Here is a 21301-nt window from a genome sequence, read left to right as displayed (position 1 = left end):
TATTAAGAACAATTTCCCATCCCAGCTAAGGGAGACACCCTTGGCCGTTGAGGCCATAGATGGTAGACCACTACTAGACCCTGTTATCTTTCGTGAAACCATACCCATTAGTTTAAATGTTGGTATCCTACACGTGGAGAATTTATCTCTTTTGCTCATTTCATCCCCTTCCGTTCCCATAGTTCTGGGGTACCCATGGTTGAAGAAACATAACCCTATTATCGATTGGGAGTTAGGGGAGATACTCTCGTGGGGCCAGGGTTGCCAGGATAGGTGTTTATGCAAGGTTTCTCCATTAGCTAATGTTAACATACCTGAGACTCCTATTCAGTCCACAGAAAGACAGATACCAGACCTTTACCTAGACTTAAAGGCAGTATTTGACAAGAAGAATGCCGATTCTTTGCCGCCACACAGGCCATTTGATTGTAAAATTAAGCTCCTACCTGGGACTATGCCTCCGAGGGGCCATGTATATCCTTTGTCTGTTCAGGAAAACTTGGTTCTAGAGGAGTATATTCGGGAGAACTTAGAAAAGGGATTCATTAGGAGGTCTTCTTCCCCGGCCGGGGCTGGGTTATTTTTCGTTAAGAAAAAGGATGGCACGCTGAGACCTTGTATCGATTACCGAGGCTTGAATAAAATAACTGTCAGAAATGCCTATCCTATTCCACTTATTACCGAGTTATTTGATCGTCTTAAGGGCTCCAAAATCTTCACCAAGTTAGATCTCAGAGGGGCATATAATTTGGTGAGAGTCCAGCAGGGACACGAGTGGATGACGGCGTTCAATACTCGGTATGGTCACTATGAATACACAGTTATGCCGTTTGGACTTTGCAATGCTCCTGCAGTATTTCAGGATCTGATTAATGAGGTACTTAGGGAGTTTCAACATGATTGTGTCATTGTCTACCTAGACGACATACTGATACACTCTAGGGAGATTGAAACTCACCATAGACAGGTCAGAGCGGTATTACAGAAACTTCTGCAACATGGTCTATACTGTAAATTGGAAAAATGCAGCTTTGATCAGTCTCAGATAGATTTTCTTGGTTACGTGATTTCTGGGGAAGGTTTTAAGATGGACCCTGACAAACTCCAGTCTATTTTAGATTGGCCATTACCTAAGGGACTTAAGGCTATTCAGAGGTTTATTGGTTTCTCCAATTATTATAGGCGCTTCATTAAGGGTTACTCGTCTATTATTGCGCCCATTACCAATATGACCAAACAGGGGGCAGAAACTAAGACGTGGTCTCCTGAAGCTCTCGCTGCTTTCAAGAGGCTCAAAGAACTTTTTGCTTCTGCTCCAATATTAGTCCATCCTGATACAACTTTGCCGTTTCTACTCGAGGTCGATGCCTCTGAGACAGGAGTAGGTGCGGTTCTGTCACAAAGATTAGCGGTAGATAAACCATTACACCCGTGGGTTTTTTTTTCCAGGAAACTTTCTGGGGCTGAGAGCAGATATGACATCGGAGACAGGGAACTGTTAGCAGTCATTAAAGCCTTAAAGGAGTGGAGACATTTGTTGGAGGGGACCCTACACCCTATTACGATTTTGACAGACCACAAAAACTTGTCATATATTGGGGAGGCTAAGCGCTTATCCTCTAGACAAGCTCGTTGGTCCTTATTCCTGACTCACTTCAATTATGTACTGACTTACAGACCTGGTTCTAAAAACTCTAAAGCCGATGCATTATCTCGCCAATATGAACCTTCTACTGTACCTGAACCAGTTCTTTCTTCTATAGTTCCGAAGTGCAATATCATTGCTAATACGAATCTCAGGATTCATTCTCCATTACTGGCCGAGATCATTAAGTTGCAACATCTCGCACCTAAACAGACCCCTGTGGGTCGTCATTTCGTTCCTCCTGCTTTTCAACTGGAACTTTAAAGTGTTTACATAATAGCAAGATGGCGGGACATCCTGGTATTCGCAAAACTTACGCCTTGATCTCTAAGGACTTCTGGTGGTCTAATTTACGGAGGGATGTTGAGGAGTTCATCGCTGCATGTGAAGTTTGTACTAAAACCAAACAACCCCATACGCTTCCATGTGGACTCCTGCAACCCTTGGAGGTTCCAGAGAAACCATGGTCCTGTTTGGCCATGGACTTTATTGTCGATCTACCTATCTCTAAAAGACAGACTGTTATCCTCACCGTGGTTGACAGGTTTACTAGGATGGCACACTTCATTCCCCTGCCTAAACTTCCGTCTTCTCCCGAATTGGCAGAGATATTCGCCAAGGAGATTTTTCGCCTACATGGGATACCCTCTCAAATTGTATCGGACAGAGGCTCCCAATTTGTTTCCCGCTTTTGGAGGTCCTTCTGCTCTCAACTTGGTATTAAATTAAACTTTTCTTCTGCCTATCATCCTCAGTCTAACGGAGCTGCTGAACGTACCAACCAGAAAATTGAACAATATTTACGAAGCTTTGTTTCTGAACACCCGGATGATTGGGTCGGTTTGATTCCTTGGGCGGAGTTTGCACACAACAATCTTGTTTGCGATTCTACTCATTCAAGCCCCTTCTTCATGAATTATGGTTTTCATCCGTCTATTCTTCCTTCGGATTCTCCTTCCCAGGGGGTGCCGTCGGTTGATGTTCATGTTGCCAATTTGAGGAAGTTGTGGGATCAAACTCGACAAATCCTTGTGCACAACTCTATGTTGGTCAAGAAACACGCTGATAAACGTAGAAGGGCGGCTCCGGTCTTTGTTCCAGGTGATAGGGTATGGCTGAGCACGAGGAACATACGTTTAAAAGTGCCCTCCATGAAGTTCGCTCCTCGATATATTGGACCCTACAGGGTGCTGACCCGTATCAATCCGGTTGCGTATCGTTTAGCTCTTCCTAATACCTTACGCATTCCGAACTCGTTTCACGTTTCATTGCTGAAACCACTCATATGTAACAGATTTTCCTCCACAATAGCCCCTCCTCGCTCCGTTCAGGTGGAGGGTCAGGAGGAGTATGAGGTCAACTCTATTATTGATTCTCGAATCTCCCGGGGGAGAGTACAATATCTGGTTGATTGGAAGGGATATGGTCCTGAGGAGAGGAGTTGGGTACCTCAGGAGGATGTTCATGCTCCCCGTCTCCGCAGGGCGTATCACTCTCGCTTCCCATCTCGTCCCGGTTCATTCCGCCCGGTGGGCGTATCTGAGAGGGGGGTACTGTCAGGGTACCTGTGGTCTCTACCTCCAAAAGAGGTAGAGACTTAGCTGTTCCACCATTCAGACGGTCTGATGACTCCCTTCCCCGCGGTCTATCCGGTCATGCAAGGCCGGCCGCGAGGGAGTGACTGCCTTTTACACCATCTAGGCAGGAAGTCATCATCAGGACACTCCCCCGGATCGACCTGTCAGTCAATTGCTGCAGGACCAATCAGGACGTCTCGGAGGTGTGGTTACTGCTCTGAACAGGGTATTTAACAGAGCTTCCTTCATTAGCTCATTGCCCTGTCGTGGTTCTAGCTTGTTCTAGTCACTCAGTGCTTGTGTATTCTATTATCCCTTTTGGTTTTGGCCCGGCTTGTTTACCTTACTCTGCTTATCTCTGTTACCCTTGATTCGGCTTGTCTCTCGCTTACCTGTCTTCTGTTACCCTCGACCTCGGCTTGTCTTTGACCATTCTATACGGTACTACTTACGTTAGTCCGGCCATTCTAAGGTCCGGTATACATATCTGGCTACTGTTTGTACTCTGCGTGTTGGATCCCTGTCCCGATCCTGACACAGATGGATATTTATGAAAATGCCAATGATAAAGGCACCACATTATATCTATATCTGTGCATCACTTTACAGATCATGACATCATCATTTAACTTTCCAACTTCAGAGTTATGGAACAACGTAGAAATAAAACTCTATCATTTACTGCAATTGGAACTTTAAGTTTACGACGTCATTATAGCTTTTTCCATGAAAAAAACGCTTGAGGCAATGGTTATATGTTTTGGTTAGCTGGAGATCCATTTGTGGGCATGGGAATGGTCGGTGAAATTCCTGTGTTAAACCACAAGTTAATTCAATGAATTTTTCCCGTACCTGTATGCCAACCGACACACACTTATTGAGGGGTTTTCTGAGGCTTTTGTGTGTGGGATATGCTATACAGGAGAGGAAAAACCTTATTGATTTTTGTTACCAGTCGAACATACGTTGATAAGCGACATCCAACAAGACTTTCTCTGTGACAACTAATGGTGTCCAAGTTACAAAGTAATTCATCACCAAAAAAGCTATAACTATGTACAATCTGAGAGGCTTCATTGATTGAGACTTTCGTACTTTCTTGGAGAACGATAATAATCACAGCCTTAATTTAATATTTATGAATTATCTTTTCAATATTTTGGATAAACTTTTAAAATGATTTATCCTCTTAAGGACACAACTTCTGAAATAAAAAGGAATCATGACAGAATAGATCCGTCATGTGTCCTTAAGGGGTTAAAATATTGAAAAATATTCATATGTCATGATATTTTTGGATATATTTTTATTAGATTTGATTTTTTTTATATATATATTTTAGCATTTTGAAAAATAATTATGTGAAAAACGTATACGTTAATCCTTATTTTCCGAAAAAATATTAAAATCGAAGCCTATATTAGAAATCAGGATAATGGAAAAAAAAAACCCGAGGTAAAGTAACCAATCGCCAGAATAAGGTTTAGAATGCACTCAGATATAAATACTAACCAGCTCACTTTCACGTGAGCTCCAAGTATCGCTTGACCTGTCCCCTCCCTCTTTGTCTAGTTTACCTTCAGCTCTTGATTTTCAGTTGTCAAAGTTATTCTCTTCTTTTTTTAAAATACACACTCCAAGCACCATAACCACTACACCATTTGTATGATAATATTGTCAATATTCTGAATGTGTAACGACAAGGACAAAGTGTTACTTCTAACATACAGCAGAGGGCGCTGCCTTCTGACTTACTGTTCATTAAACAGAATGCATGCATTTGACTTGTGTATCTGGCGCAATATAGTGAGATTTATAACTATAAACACTGTAAACGGTTATAATGCTGAGTACGACGCATAACTGAGAGTCACAGGTGTAAATCAAGGCAAGATCAGCACCGGCTATAAAGTCTGAGGTCAATAAACTCAGTGCATTAAGTTGGGTAATATATCTAGTCTCCTGGACACATGTGGGTGTTAAAATTCGGTGCAATTTTATATATGTTTTAAAATAGAGAAAAAATATGTTTCAATATCATGAAAATATAATACAAATATTAGCCTGATATGGAATCTAATTTAAACTCACCATGATCTCGTATCTATTCCCCAATTTAAAGAATTTTATTACAGGAGATTTGTGGTTTTAAAATGTAAAGCAGTCATAAGGTAACAGCTCCAGGAACCTTCTTTAAAATGAATAGAACATATCTTAGTAACATTCCTAATTCTACGTTCTCTCTCTTTGACCTAGATTGTTTTTGTTTTTATTTTCTGTCTGGTAGACTTTCTCATTCTGTCCTCATTCCATCTTATCCTGTCTTCTTCTTCTTGATAATATTATCATCTTCTCCATAAAACATGTAGCCCCCTGTCCTCAGATTTATCCTTACCATGCGTTGATTCATTCCTAAAAATTTTGTAACTGACCAAATATGAGATGAGAGCTACATGATTAACCCCTTGACACATGACATGTGTGACATGTCATGATTCCTTTTTATTCCAGAAGTTTGGTCCTTAACGGGTTAAATAACTGCATACAACAAGTCTCAACTAACTCTTATTGTTTTTAAATATTGTTAAAAACATACATAACTTAGGCAACAAGGAATGGGTGCCCTAATTCTCACCAATTTTACTCATTCAGTGGTCATATGTGGAACCAGTAAAACTTTGCTAAAAGTGTTTTTTGTGTCTGTGGCCAGGTGGCCGAGTGGAACTTTCTTCTATAAATATATTCATACAAAGCAGGAGTGTTGTTTGGGTGGTATCTAGCAGGTACTGGACCCTAAATGGGGCTCTCTCAAAAGTCTTGGGTATAATTTTGGATCATTTCATTATTATAGAGAAATAACACATTCTATCATTCTATTATTTGACAGTGCCACCTTATTGTACCATTGTCACGTATTCATCCGCATATAAAAATGTGATTAATGACATTTACTGTCCTGACAGGGAAAGTTGTGCTGAGCAGCAACCAAATCCACATGAGGGTTTGTGCTGAGCAGCAATTATGCCAATGGGAACCTGGTAACTGCTTTGGGGTCAAAGGCCGGTTACAGCCTATCAGATCCAGAGAAGGGGTATTTAGGCCCAGTTCTCATCCTGCTCAGTGCCCTGTCGTGGTTTCCCTAGTGGTTGTCCGAGAGCGAGTTCCTGATTCTTCTGGTTTTTGACTTTGGCTTTGATTTTGACTGCCCTGTGATCCTTTATCATTGTGTCTCTTTCTGTAGTACAACATTTCTACTCGAAGAAGCCTGTTTAGGCAAAACGCATCTAGAAAAGTATTTTATCTTGTTATAATAAGGGAATTTTGGGCTCTATATACCTTGGTTGCCATATTCCTTTCTTTTCTTTTATTTAATTGTTTGCTTTTTAACCTGACTACATTGATGCTTATCGCCTAATAGAAGCATAAAGAATCCTTAGAAGTTGGTTATACCACCCATATGGTATGATCGAGCAGTGAGTCTGCTCAATACACTCTGAGTACATTTCATACTTTTGTCTTTTTATTAAAATAAGATACAGTGAGCACTATATTTTATTCTTTTTACTTTTGGCTGGAACCACACCGCTGTTGGATTACTGCATTGCTATACACATCTTCCTACTGGCTACACGCCATATATCCTTGAGTGGGGATTATTCCACTTCACGCATTCTATACCAGAGCTGGATTTTAGCTCTGGAAATTGTGAGTAGTACCTTATTACTATAATTCGATATCCAAGTTTATCTACCTACTGTATCATCGTATTTCCATCTTTCTGTTTCTTTGCCATATGTTCCATTGAATTATAAGTCTACATCCGTGATGATTTATCCAATCTGCTGTTCTACAAGAATTTTCCTTACCACTGTGGATTACACTACATCGGACTAGTGTTAAGTTATTTAGAGTATATCTTATTATCCACCTGTATATATTATTTTTATTACTAATTTTTAAGGCGCACCCTTTTCTTTTTTCTTTTGTTTTGTCTTTCATTATTTATAGGGGACTAGAGGGAACCCTCTTCTAGGTGTGCTGCCTGTACCATAGACAAAGCATTTCTTGTGGCACCTTAGCGCTGCTCCTATTCTGATCCTTCTAGCCATATTCTAGAGATCCTTTGAAAAGCTCATTTTCCACTCGCTTACTACTTCAGTGCAAGTGGCCATTTTGTGCACTACCATCAATAACCAAGATGCCACCAACCTTGAGCATGAAGTTAAATTGATTTGTGTATTAGTAATGTACGTATCATTGCTGTAAGATTTACACATTTATTAATATAAATGTATATGTGCATAATACACAAAGACATGTTATTAATATATAAAATCAGGCGTTAGTGGCTCACTTGGTTGCAAGGCACGCTCTCTATCACCATAGCAAAATCAAAGTGAAGAGCACACTCATAAGACTTAAAAATAAACCAGGTAACCTCATTTTCTATCGCGGGGTAACAGCATACATTCACCATTTCAGTCCCATTAGCACATTTTCCTTAATATGTCAAGGTAATAGGACTGAACAACTGACTATATACCAACATCTGCTTTAAATAAAGCCACTGTTTGTTTATTTTGAAGTCCTATGAGTACTTTCTTTCACATTGAAGTAATAGTTTCCAATTTGAAGTTATATTTTCTGCCTCTGTATCTACATACTGTGTTGGTGCGATGCCTTATCGGACTGGTATAGAATTTTTCCAGTCTGGCCCTGCTAACCACCCTACGGCTCTTCCCAAACTACCCTTATAACAGAGATAGGCAGCCTTCAGGACTCACTCCAGATGTTGTGGACTACATCTCCATTAATGCAGCACCATCCCGCCCCCTTCCATGAAAACTGAGTATTGATAGAATCTTTGGCTTTGTTGGGATTTCACCAAAATTTCAACCCAGTTAAGAGATAAACAATGAAGGGACTACATTGTCTCTGTATTTGTCCTCCGCCTGTCTTTGTTAGACTCAGGGCGAAGTCTAAGTGTCAATCCCGACAGCCATCACCAGTGACGGCTGCAAGGAATTGGCCGTGTCTATGGACGGTCCATTGGTCTTGCGGAATACTCCATAGACCTCAATGCTGTACTCTTGCGCATGCTCTGAGGAGAGCCCACCAGATCAAGATGGGACAAGTTCAGGTAAGCAAATTTCACATTTACTATTTACTACTCCCTCGACCACCGGGTCCCCAGCATCTATGTCACCATCAGGGGTCTTTGCCAATTCTGCTCCATCACACTAATGGCCTCCAAATAGACTGTTTTCATTGTTCCTTTTTTTTTTTTTAAGTCTACCACTTAATCATAATTTTATGATTATCTAACTGTGTTTCTTTATTGTATCATGGAAAAATATAATTTTTTAATGATATAATGTTTAAATTTGGGATAATAGCTTCTTGATACCAGGAGAGATTTGACTGCCATTCTGGGGTCAGGAAGTGGTAAAATTGCTGAACGTTGTAGAGTCCTGCAATACCATAAATTACCACTAGGTGGGGGAAGACTGCAAGAACTGTCGTGTGAGGGATGAGCATGATTTAATTTAGGTTGCAAAGCATCATAAAACGATAGAGATAGAGAGAGTTATTCAATAACGTGAGAGTTCAAAAAGAATGCAAAGTGAGTTTCAAATTTAAGGTAGAAGAAGCCGACATGGGAACATTCTCTAAGTCGGCTATGCTTCCAGTTTGTCTAAGTTGGCCTTGTGTGACATGTCATGATTTCCTTTTATTCCAGAAGTTTGGTCCTTAAGGGGTTAAAGCTGAAACTCGGTTTGAATTCACGTTGAATTCTCACTTGAGTGAATAACAGTTACAGTTTAAATTCACAAAAAAATGGAAGTTTAGTGAATTAACCCCATGGCGTCCAGTTCACTACAATTCCTTCTCGTGCGAATTAAGCTATTCTCAAAGATATGACACTTCAATGGCTTCAAAGGTGGCAAGCAACTTGTTTTGAGTTTTTATTTAATTGTCCCAGTGCAGTAATAATAACAGTGATAATATAAAAGTAGCTCTGGCTTATAATCAGCTTGAAGCCGAGATACGAATTTGCTTTCCCTGCAATCACAGAGATGACTCCCGCGTAGCGTCCCACGCAGAGGATTAAGTTATTAAAGGAGCAGTTTTAATCATTCATCTCAGGAACGGCTGGCGAGGATTAGTGGTATTTTTATCAGCAAAGCCTCTGCCTCTATCACAATGTACTGAGTGCTAGCTACCACCCACCGCCTGTCACGTTCCGCTCAGCTGCACTGTCCGGAGCACGGCCTCAGACTAACAGAATATGGGACGCCATGGAATTTTACTTGGAGATTGATCCCGTAACACTGAACTTGATAATACTGGTGGCCAGTTATGTCATCCTGCTCCTGGTCTTCCTCGTCTCCTGTGTGCTGTACGACTGCCGGGGAAGAGATCCCAGCAAGGAATATGCTCCCGAAGCGATCCCCGAGAACAGGTCGCCCATCCGCCTGGTGGTAATGCAACAAAGTGCAAACTGGAGCAAGGCCTATGAGAATAGCACCAGCCTGCTGGAGAAAAAAATCACTGTGGTCTGAGCTCTGGGCAGAATGTCTACGCTCAGCCGGCAGAGGCCTACGTTCTCCAGGTAAACAAATCCTTGTCTTACGTTCATCTTCCCGATTACTGTCATTCTGCCAGCTTGTTGCGTGTGTTGATTCAGCATGCGATTGGCACTGTGTTCTTGATTTGTGTTGTCATCTTGAGTTCACATTTATCTATCGCTAGATTCATCCTGGTTTAAAAAGACCTTAAACTATTTTTTATATAAGTAATGCGCGGTGTGTATGAGTGTATCACAGAGCTCCACAGCAGTAAAACTCACCTTGACAGACACAGGTTTACAAAATGAGTTCTAGAAATAAGGGGCTTTGGTTTGACGTTTGATTTGAAATCTCTCAGTACTTTTTAGATACACTTTTCAGTAATAACCTGATTTAATAGAGTCATCCAAAGAAACACAGTGCACTATAACCACTGTAATGAGCTGTGGTGGTTATGGTGCATAGATTACTCCTTTAAGTATTAGTTGACAGTAAGCAGGGTTTGCTATAATGCACAGGAAGTTGGCTGTGCGTCATGTGAATGGTAGTTAGCCACCGTCAGAGTGTCAGAAGCCTCCCATCACTGATTTAAAATGTAACCATATGAATTTAGCTCGTGCTCTCTAGAAACATGTCGCTACTTCATGCTGATACACTTTGCAGGAGGGAAAACGCTTCACCAATTAACGCACATTCTTTGAGCAGTTAATTAATTCATTACCACTCACAGCACATCAAGTCTACCCCATTGCAGCACTTTTCATACAAAGCCCACCTACGTGTAAAAAAAAACTCTCCTAGACTCCTACCATGTACAAAGCAGGGGTTTCTGGTCCACCTGAAACCTCCTTTCCTTTAAGTGCTTAAAATAGTTTTCACATTCAGTAAAGGGGAGAGAAGAAATTAAAAATGTTGGTGAGAATGAAGCATCTCTCCCAGACTAATGAACAATCATGCATCCATTTATGGATAGAATGGAATAAATAATGTACAATTGCATGTGGCTCAGGCATTGTATGGCCGTTTGACAGTAATGTTAGCATTTCCTGTTGTGGTTAGTGAGACGGGTACAAGGAGTAATTGGATGTGAGGAGGAAAGCAGCCTCACAGATTGCACAAAGCATTGCGTCATATTTTGTTTATCAGGCTAAAAACATCTAGCTGTTAGAAATGGCCGCCTGTATTCTTAATGAAATGAGATACTGAGCTGATGGGATTTTATCGCTATGAGTATAGTTAAAAGGATACTCCAAGCACCATGACCACTGCAGTGATTTAAAGTGGTCATGGTGTCTGGAGCGTGTATGTGCAGTGTTAGGCTATAAAACGCTAGATGTACAAAGTTTAACCCCTCAGCTGCTGAAGATCTAACTCTACCTCAGCGTCATTGGGGTGCCATCAGTCAGCCCGGAACTAGACTTCTGGGCCTGCGAATGTCAGTTAGGGGCAACGTCATTGCACAGAATTACATTTATTGGTTCAGAGTGTTTAGCTGACCCTCTCAGCCAAAAAAAATATATATTCCTGGCACCATAACCACTACAGCGGGCTTATGGTGGTTATGGTGATTGGAGTAACCCTTTAATGTAAAATACGATACGAAGAACCCGTCACAGTGGTGATAAATCACAGAACCCACAGATATCTCGCGGTGCGAAAATAATCCAGACTAAAAATGGAAAAACAGTTCCACCTGTACAGTTTATATTTTTATTATTTATAGAGAATGAAAATATCCTGCAGCTCTGTTCAGTAGCTAATGTGTTACAAATATCAGCAGTGGTTATGGTACTCAGAGTTTATTTTGACAATAATCATAAACCGCTTCTATTTCCACTGAATATATTTATTGCAAATACCCATACAATATGTATGTATACAGTATACATATTTATGGAATTATTTATTAATTATTCTAGTTAGAGCTATCGAGTGCAGGGTTTGTGTCAGCTACAAATGTATAAAATGTCTTATATGTATTTTAATTTGCGGCAGAGTAATATTTTACAGATATTACAGTTTAGCATGTGAATGGATATAGAGACAGGTTTATTTGAAGAGAACAGAGTTCTGTCATGTGAAAAAAAAACATTCTTAAAATGTGCCTGTCATGACGTGTTATATCCTAGTGAAAGGGCATCAACATAATGTTTACTTTGTCCTACACATTCCCTTACAAATCAATTTCATCATTGTGATAAATAATATATTTTTTTGTTTAAGGGCCTTTTATCTATTAAAGAGAAACCGTCATAACGCTTTCGAAGAGCACTCTAAGTTCGAAATAACCTAATCTTGAATATAAAATACAGATAATACATTTAACAATCTATGCAAAAAAACAAACAAAACATAAACAAATAATAAAATTTAAATATAAAAAACAAACAAACGCTTGCATTTGAAGCTGCATGAAATCCCCACGCACTTCAAAACTTTTTTTTTTTTTTAAAGGGACACTATAGTCACCAGAACAACTACAGCTTATTGAATTTGTTCTGGTGAGTAGAATCATTACCTTCAGGCTTTTTGCTGTAAACACTGTCTTTTCAGAGAAAATGCAGTGTTTACATTACAGCCAAGTGATAACTTCATTGGCCACTCCTTAGATGGCTGTTAGAGATCCTTCCTGGGTCATGGCTGCCTAAAATGCATCCAAATATTCAATATCTCCTCCCTCTGCATGCAGACACTGAACTTTCCTCATAGAGATTCATTGATTCAATTCATCTCTATGAGCAGATGCTGATTGGCCAGGGCTGTGTTTGAATTGTGCTGGCTCTGCTCCTGATCTGACTCTTTGTCAGTCTCAGACAATCCTATGGGGAAGCACTGTGATTGGATCAGGCTACCACTTCTGATGATGTCAGAGGTCAGAGGAAGTTCACAGGCAGAGGCAGCAGCTTCAGACTTGAATACAAGTAATATTTTACTATCTTTAGGGAGGCAAAGGGGGCCAAGGGGGCTAGATAGTGGTTTTAACACTACAGGGTCAGGAATACATGTTTGTGTTCCTGACCCTATATTGCTCCTTTAAGTTCTGCTCTCAAGATGAAATTGATTGGCCAATAGGGCTTAAACTGTTGGGCATGTTTAGCCCAGCAATTCAAGGGTTGAAGGGACAGTCTACCTCCGAAACACACACACACACACAAAAAAAAGCTGCAGATCTCTTGTCTGCAGAGAGGCGGTCTAACACAGGGAGAGAGAGAGCTGCAAACTAGGGAGCCAAAGTCACAGAAGAATACTGAGCCGCACAGACATGCGCACAATTTACAGGCTCACTACGACTTGGGGAAGAAGGCACGAACACTCTAAATGAGCACACCTGTCACTTCCGATAGCTCCATGGAGCTAACATAATTGGGAAGGTAACCTCCATGGCTGTCTGATTTTTATTAAAGAGCTGTGACCTGCATGGGGCATCGCTATCTGTACAGTGTGAGTAAAGTATATTTTTTGCAGGGAAATTTGACAGGTAGCCCTGTAAGTGCAGATAGGAGCCATTTAAGGATAAAGAGATTACACAAACCATTCTTTACTAAACAACTTTGCCTGATGCGGGCAGATCTCAGCTTGTTTTAAATTAAAGGCAAGGTTTATACAGGACTTAAAAACCTAATGTTTCCTGTACAATGGAAACCAATGTATGTGTGTTTTCGTTTAGATCAAACTATCATCTCAATTAGTAGTTAATTATACATCGGCAGACACCAAACATAGAGTTCCTTTAATGCAGACGGAGAACATAACTATGATTATGATTGCATCATCACTGTTTCCAAAGAAGATTTATAGCTGCGTTTCCTGTATGATCTTCACTTTCCGTAATTACCAGCTACCTATATTGTATTTAGATCATCCTGCATTGTTCTTCAAGCCTCAACACAGGCTGCGGTATCCAAATCTGCTAGGGGTGGGGTGGCTACCACTTCTGCCCAAATACGATGACTTCATGAGAAGGTCCAGACCTGAATCTGTGAATGAAACTGTTTATTTATGGGGTGGATGGTGAAACAGAACATTTGTCTCAGTAAAATAAAGTGAAAAATAAAATATATGGTTTTCCAATTCCAAAATCTGTCCTCAGTTGTGTCCCTTTCTTGCGTGATGGGGCCAGAGGTATTGAGGTGATGGGGCCAGAGGTATTGAGGTGATGGGGCCAGAGGTATTGAGGTGATTGGGCCAGAGGTATTGAGGTGATTGGGCCAGAGGTATTGAGGTGATGGGGCCAGAGGTATTGAGGTGATGGGGCCAGAGGTATTGAGGTGATGGGGCCAGAGGTATTGAGGTGATGGGGCCAGAGGTATTGAGGTGATTGGGCCAGAGGTATTGAGGTGATGGGGCCAGAGGTATTCAGGTGATGAGATCAGAGGTGTTGAGGTGATGGGGCCAGAGGTGTCAGAATGACCATATAAAGGGCCTGATAACCGGAGCTGGTAAAATAATTACTGGTACACTACGCAAGTTATGTTTCCAGCATTCATGTGGACTACTGTGTAGAGGAATAATCCCATTATTTGCAAATTACTGCCAGACCGTGTATCTTCTTCACTTTCTGGTTAATTCCCCACTAAATTAAGTTGCTTTTTGTAGGTATGGATTCTTAACACCACTCCAGCTTCCTGTGTTTCTGTTTATGTGGCCCACTGTCAGGTGCCAAAACTGTTCCCCTGTCACACAAAACGGTGCAATCAAAAAGGGGAGCAGAGTTCATGCGCTCGCCATCCTGATGACCACAGCAGCAATGTTAACAGTGGTGGTTATAGTGCATTAAAAAAAATCCGTATCCACAGCATTCTTGTGGCTTTTGTCACTGCAATGACACAGTGATTTATGTGTCAACACTGTACTCCAGGGCGAATGTGTACACAGATGTGATGTACATCCAAGTCTGGGTATAGTTGGATATGTCTACAAGATCCCTGGGCTGCAAGAATATTTTACGAAACGTTGCAAAATTTCCTGTGTTGGCTATTCACAGTGCCCTGGCAACGCCATCCAAACTCCACCGGAGAGTCCCAGAACCTGCACAAATATGTCTTTTTACGCAAAGACCAGTCTGTCCATTTCCCTTTCTGCTGTTTCTGATCAACAGGAATCTGAAACACCTGCTTACTTCTGGGACTATGTGACTTTGCAGCCTGTGATGACTTTCAGAACTCCTCTCGAGACAATGTTGCGTGCTCCTATTTGCAGAACTGTGAAATGCACAGCTATAAGTATCTGAACAGTCTTGAAGGACAACTTAAAGGTTGACTGGGTGACCTTCTAGCAAGACTGTGGACATGAACTATGCTATAAATGGCAACTGGGGAAATTTAATTAATTGATTGGATGAGACTGTAGACCTGAAATGTTCTCAAAATGGTAACTGGGGACATTCCTGTAATTGATTAGGTGACCCTCCAGTGAGATATCAGACTTTATGTCTACACTGTCCCAACCATGGAAACTGGAGATAATCCAAAGATTGACTGGGTTAAACATCTAATGGGAAATCAGACCTACCACCTGGTCTGTCCCAGACACATACTGTTTATTGTGCAATGTTAGTTTTGTTTTTCCAAAACATGATTGCACGGTCAAGGAAATATTTAACCCAACGAGGTGACGTAATTGTGAAACTGAATATATACCTTCATTTATAGAACATTAATCTAAACAATTTCCACCCTTTATCTAAATACAATGCTTTACCAGAAAGGCGGATCATTCTGAGAACAGAAACAACAAGTATAGACATGTAAGATATACTTGAAACAAACCATTATATAAAAGAATGGAAAAAAAAAAACACCGCCATGAAACATAATTGTAAAATGTGTTACATAGCCTAACCTCCACTGACTTTTTGGTGATTTCGAAATTTGTCTTAGTGCTCAGTATTACATGGTATATCAGTTCAAATATACTACTGACCCTTAAATCCAAGGTACAGAATTCTACTTAAAATGTTTTGCGAAGGATTTATCTAACTCCACAATCTCTACACACCGTGTTCACTCAACAATCCACCTCCATTACTGATAGCACTTTGGTCAAACTATCCTTCTGTATACCTTTAGTAAATCTTCTACGAAACAAAATCTATTTTGATCCACCTACTGAATGCTGTTGATCTTCTGGAAACAAAAGAATTGGACATTGTTTTAGGCTAAATGGTTGTCCCTAGACTGCTGAGGAAATTAAATGCTATTACCAGAGAGGATTTTGTTGTACCACACTATCTGGTCTCTTCAAAGCTTTGCCCTATTCTGGAGGTCCATATTTCCTGTCTGCCCCACTACAATAACTGCTGTCCTACATTCAATTATGAGGTGTTGTGTGCCCTCTTAGGAATGATTTCCTATGAATAGGTGGATATCATGCTCCACAAGATCTACAATATCTAATGTATGCATCACCCAAGGGTAATGACTTTCCACCCTCTACATAATGCTGGACGGCAACTCATTCATTTATAGGCATCCATTCTGGACAAGAATGATGGGTATAGCAGGTAGCTTCGTAATTATTGGACTTATAGGAGGTACAATTCAGTCCTCACACTTCCAGAAATGTTCATATATAGGACCCACCAACTTTTCATTACATCCCTAATTGTTAGTACATGAAAGTGTTTAGCCAACTCATTTTTCTGTTGAAGGCTTAGCTATGAGGAAGTAAACAACTGAAATTACACACAATGAAAAAAAATAACAAATATGAGTGGGCTGCTTCACATAGGGGAGCGTCTAACAGGTAGAAAAAAAATCAAATCACCTGAGTATGTAAACACTCCTAGGGACTAATCCAGATATACATAGGTGTGCGCAGCCTATTGCATTAAGGTGTGCACCCTAAAGCACAAGCACACGCCGCATGTATATGTATGTATATGTATATGTATGTGTATGTATATATATATATACTACCCTTACCTTTTTGTGTCATTTTACCCCACTCCCTCTAGCATGTAAGCTCATTGAGCAGGGCCCTCAACCCCTCTGTTCCTGTGTGTCCAACTTGTCTGGTTACAACTACATGTCTGTTCGTCCACCCATTGTAAAGCGCTGCGGAATTTGACGGCGCTCTTTAAATATCATCATAATAATATATATATATATATATATACACACAAAATATATAAAATACAAGTGGCTTGCTAGCAGTGAAATCACTGAATCATGGCATCATGTATGAAAAAAGGAAAATGAATAAGTATATAAATATTTACTGTACGGGTCAATTAATAACAGAGCACAATTTGATTATATCATAAGTAAAAAATGAAATATAAATAAATAGAATCTCTCGAATCACAATGCCATCGGACAAGTTGAATCCGATAGATTACAAAACAACCATCAGCTAAAAAGTATCAGATGAGTGTACCAAGGTCTAGAATAAATAGTAGAGATACATGAGAAGCAATAATTACAGTAAAGGTGTTCCAGTGATATATCACAATAGACGGATATTGCAGATATCCACTATATTACATCAAATAAGATATCTCATAAGGTACTAAACCAGTGAGAAGGGATATGAAAGAGAGCAATAAAAATAAATAATAAATACACTCAATAATAGAAAATATGCCTGCAGATAAAATGAAGTAACAAAACAAATACTGAACTGTGGGGGCCCTTCCACCGGTCCAAAGAGATGCTGAAACAATCCTCCAAGAAGTGCAGCAATGTCAGTGATCACATCAATCCTCAGCGAGCTCAACCCCCTACGTGTCCGACATGGCCTGGAATCGCAGCGTTATGTCCGAGTGTTGTAATGACAAGTCCGCAGCAGACAACACTACGTACCAGGACCAGAGCGGGGGAACACACAAAGCTGAAATCTTGTGGTAAGCCGCTGCCAGTAACTTTAAAAAAAGTCCGCGGCCGCCTAATATGAACAGTATCGTTATCAGTAAAGGCTAAAGATAGGACAACAGAGTCAACGCGTTTCGTCTTCTGTGCAGACTTTATCAAGACTAACAGGACGACCTTAAATTAGACAATAAGACTAGCAGTCTTGATAAAGGCTTCACAGAAGACGAAACGCGTTGACTCTGTCATCCTATTTTTAGCCTTGTATTTTATATATTTTACAGTGATATTATATATCTGGATTAGTCCCTAGGAGTGTTCACATACTCTGGTTATTAGCTATGAGGAAGTGCTGTTATCCACGAAATGCGTTAGGTGGCTTCATTTATTTGTCCTCACCCCTGTTATCCCTCCCAGCGCGTGTTATCTGAAAAAAGTTTTTTCCTCCTTGAGTCAATTGATGAATACGAATGTTTACAGTTTTCTATTGACACTTGAGTGTATCCCGGTACGTAAATGGGTTTTAGGAAAGCTGCTGCAGAGGTGTTTTGGGAATTTCAGTTACTTGAGGGCTGTAAGGGCTCTCATTGTGTCTGTGGGCATTTCATTGAAATTATAGCGACCCTATTGGAGATATTTCATGTTGAAATTAGGATGCTGGACGCAATTCCTTCTACTTTGTATCTAAGACACAGTGTAAAGTGTCTTCCCATTACTCAGAGCACCTCCACAGAGCTGCAGTAGATTAGCCTTGGGTGGTTTTCCAAAGAGACTTTGTGTATAGATGATGTTCGTTGCTATGGATACAGCGAGAACATACACTATTAAGAACAATATGTGTTTGACTGAAATAATGCTGGTATTTATTCCTCCGCTTCCCCCTAAGCCTTTTTCTTAAAAAAAAAAAAAAAAAAACTTGGACAGATTTTGACGGTCTGCCCACAGCTTTTCAAGGTGACTGCACGTAACCCCCTGGGTGGGCACTTTAACCCTCTACACAGCACTGTATACAAAAAAAGAGAGAACGGATATTCTCAGCTGGAATTTTACAAACACAATTGGTGTGAAACCAATTCCAAATTGCAATATTTTAGACACAGCTAGACAATTGTAGCCTGTAATTTGCATTTCTGTTTTTTAATTTGCAAACATTTTTAATAAGCCCTATTGTTTGGGGATTGCGAATGGCGTGTCAGATAAGGCTGCTGGAATCTAATCCTGAAAAGGAATTGCCACCTGTTGAAGGTACACTTTAAAGCATGTATCAGGTGATGGCTGACGATATCAGCTCTTGTTGTGTACTGTGATTAAAAGGTGACAACACATAGATTCTATTAACACGTTAAATGTCGTTATTAGGACAATAACTGGATTCTTGCTGTAACATGATGGTGAATGAATCTGGTGAAAGAAGACTTCTAGTAACGGCAGGTAGGAAGGGATAGCTGTGAGATATCTGCTGGATTGATCCTATTTGAATTGTTTGGGCCATTGACTTTTTTATTGCAGTTCCACACATGACCACTTGGAGCATATTCGTATAGACCTGTATCCAAAAATTTCCACCTTGACTCTACTAGGTCTGTGCTCTGTGACCTAAAGGCACATCGAGACTGTTAATGACTTTAGTTTACAAATTGTTCTGTGCGAATAATTCTCGTAGGTTATAGGGCAACTATAGGAAGCTGTTGGCCATTGGCCACTGGTGTATTTAGTTGGCTGCCTCCTGCACAATGCACTAAATCTGACCTTGGCACTTTGACCTTACGTTTGCTAAAACCTGGGGTGACGAGATACAAAAAGGTCTGCCCATATTAAATACAACAAATCATATATAAACCTGCTGTTTGCCATCATATCGTAGTAAATTTAGCTGTTTCGTAAACAATTATTTTCCTGACAGCATCGTCCAATATTTTTATCGTTTTAATGTGCTACAGTCTTAATGAAGCATTTTATTAAGCTGCAGGGCCTGGTATTAAATGGAAACCTTGAAGTAAATGATAATTACAAGGCCTCTGGCACTGAGAGAAACCTACGCCTGACTTTATTAATCCGACTTTATTTCACCTTAATATTGTGCTGTGAGTATGCACATACCTTGGGGTTTTGCCAGCGATATAATTGCTAGATCTCAGGCGAATCTCAGGCTTGCTGCGCACAAGCTGACCCAGCTGAAACTGACCCGTTTAAAATTAGGTTTTAAGGCCCTTAATTTGACATTTTAATTGGCACGTACTGTGAGCCAGGCTTGGAGAGCGAGGGCGACGCTGGTCTTCTGTTAGAATAAAAGCCTTTCTCTCCTTGTTGGTTTGTTTTATAGGGGAATAAAAGATCACTTTGTCTTAAAAAGTTCTCATCTCGTCAACCTGTGAACATTGAGCTCAATAAATGCCGCTGGATTTCTGTAACACATCACCGCACCAAACTGCATCGAAGTAATGTCAAGGCTTATTAAACAAGGGAAATATTGTGGGAAAAAATGAATTTAACTGGAAAAAACTTGTGGTTTGGGGTTTTTCTTGCTAAGATGCGTCTTCCTCCAGTAGACAATAGAAACGGCCTTTTCTCTTAAAAGTGCTCTGTCCCCACCAGCCATCATGTGATTGTAAACTAGCAATGGGGCACAGGTTAAAGAGCAGGTAATTTGCACCGGAAAAAAAAAAGACCTGACAACGTTGTGTTATGAATAATACATTGTTCAGGTCATGTTTTCAGGAGATACAACCATTGAGAGCTATTTGCATGTAATGTTTTTACTAAGGAATACCCGATTGAGAGCGTGATAGTATATCTGCTTTAAAGGAACCCTATGCTATCAAGTGTCAGGAATATAAATGTGCATTCCTAAAAATATAGTTAGAAAGGCACTGTTTTGACCCCCATGCCTCCATTGCTGAGATAGTCAAATTTGCAGATCTCAGCCAATCCAATGCTCTCCCATAGGAAAGCAACGGGAGGCTATTGTGCATTCGTGGCAAAACAGCACACTGCGCCAATCGGCATCTCCTCATAGAGGTGCATTGAATCAATCCATTTCTATGAGGAATGTTCAGCATCTCCATACAGAGTGTGCGACACTGACTCAGGAACACCTCTAGTGGCTGTATGAGTGACTACCACTAGAGGTGTCACAAGGCAGCAATGTAAACACTGCCTTTACTATACACTATACTATACACACCAGAACAACTACATTAAAGTGTATTGGTTCTGGAGAGGATAGTGTCCCTTTAAGTAAGGATGAGTACGAGATGTAATGTAAATTGATACATTGATGATATATGCTTTGCAAAGTCTGCAAAAGCAACCTGGACAAAACTGGTACAGACAGTGTGTAACCAGGGCCGTCTTTTCCCATGGACACGCTAGGCAGTTGCCCGGGGGCCCCACAGGCATGGGGGCCCCACCGCCCTTCCCAGCGTGACCAAGCTAACAGGGGAGATCCTTTGATTTCCTCTGCAGGCCCATGGAAAGCCAGCCCTGTTTTCTGGCCGTGGTCCCTCCCAGGCCAGTGAGGAGATCAGAGAGACAGTACCCCACACACGGCACCTCTCAAACACACACACAACACTCCTCACACACACAGCACCTTTCAGACACACACACACCACCTCTCAGACACACACACACAGCACTCCTCACACACACAGCAGTCCCCCCCCCACACACACACAGCACTCCTAACACACACAGCAGTCC

General features: G+C 40.7%; 2 protein-coding genes across 2 annotated transcripts in view; both read left to right on the top strand.

Annotated features, from left to right (window-relative positions):
• Positions 1 to 9448: 9448 nt before the first annotated feature.
• SMIM36 (small integral membrane protein 36) lies at positions 9449 to 9785 on the top strand. Its single transcript, XM_063456242.1, has one exon. The coding sequence runs from the start codon at positions 9522 to 9524 to the stop codon at positions 9783 to 9785; it is 264 nt and encodes an 87-aa protein (XP_063312312.1). The 5' UTR covers positions 9449 to 9521.
• Positions 9786 to 9793: 8 nt separating this feature from the next.
• Positions 9794 to 21301, top strand: part of MMD (monocyte to macrophage differentiation associated) — a 109547-nt gene continuing 98039 nt past the window's right edge. Inside the window, exon 1 of the mRNA XM_063456238.1 lies at positions 9794 to 9835. Within this exon, the coding sequence (XP_063312308.1) occupies positions 9798 to 9835 (38 nt within the window). The 5' untranslated portion in view covers positions 9794 to 9797. The remainder of the gene's footprint in view (positions 9836 to 21301) is intronic.

This window comes from Pelobates fuscus, chromosome 5, assembly GCF_036172605.1.
Source record: "Pelobates fuscus isolate aPelFus1 chromosome 5, aPelFus1.pri, whole genome shotgun sequence".
Classification (NCBI taxonomy): domain Eukaryota; kingdom Metazoa; phylum Chordata; class Amphibia; order Anura; family Pelobatidae; genus Pelobates; species Pelobates fuscus.
This window is presented reverse-complemented; position numbering and strand designations above follow the sequence as displayed.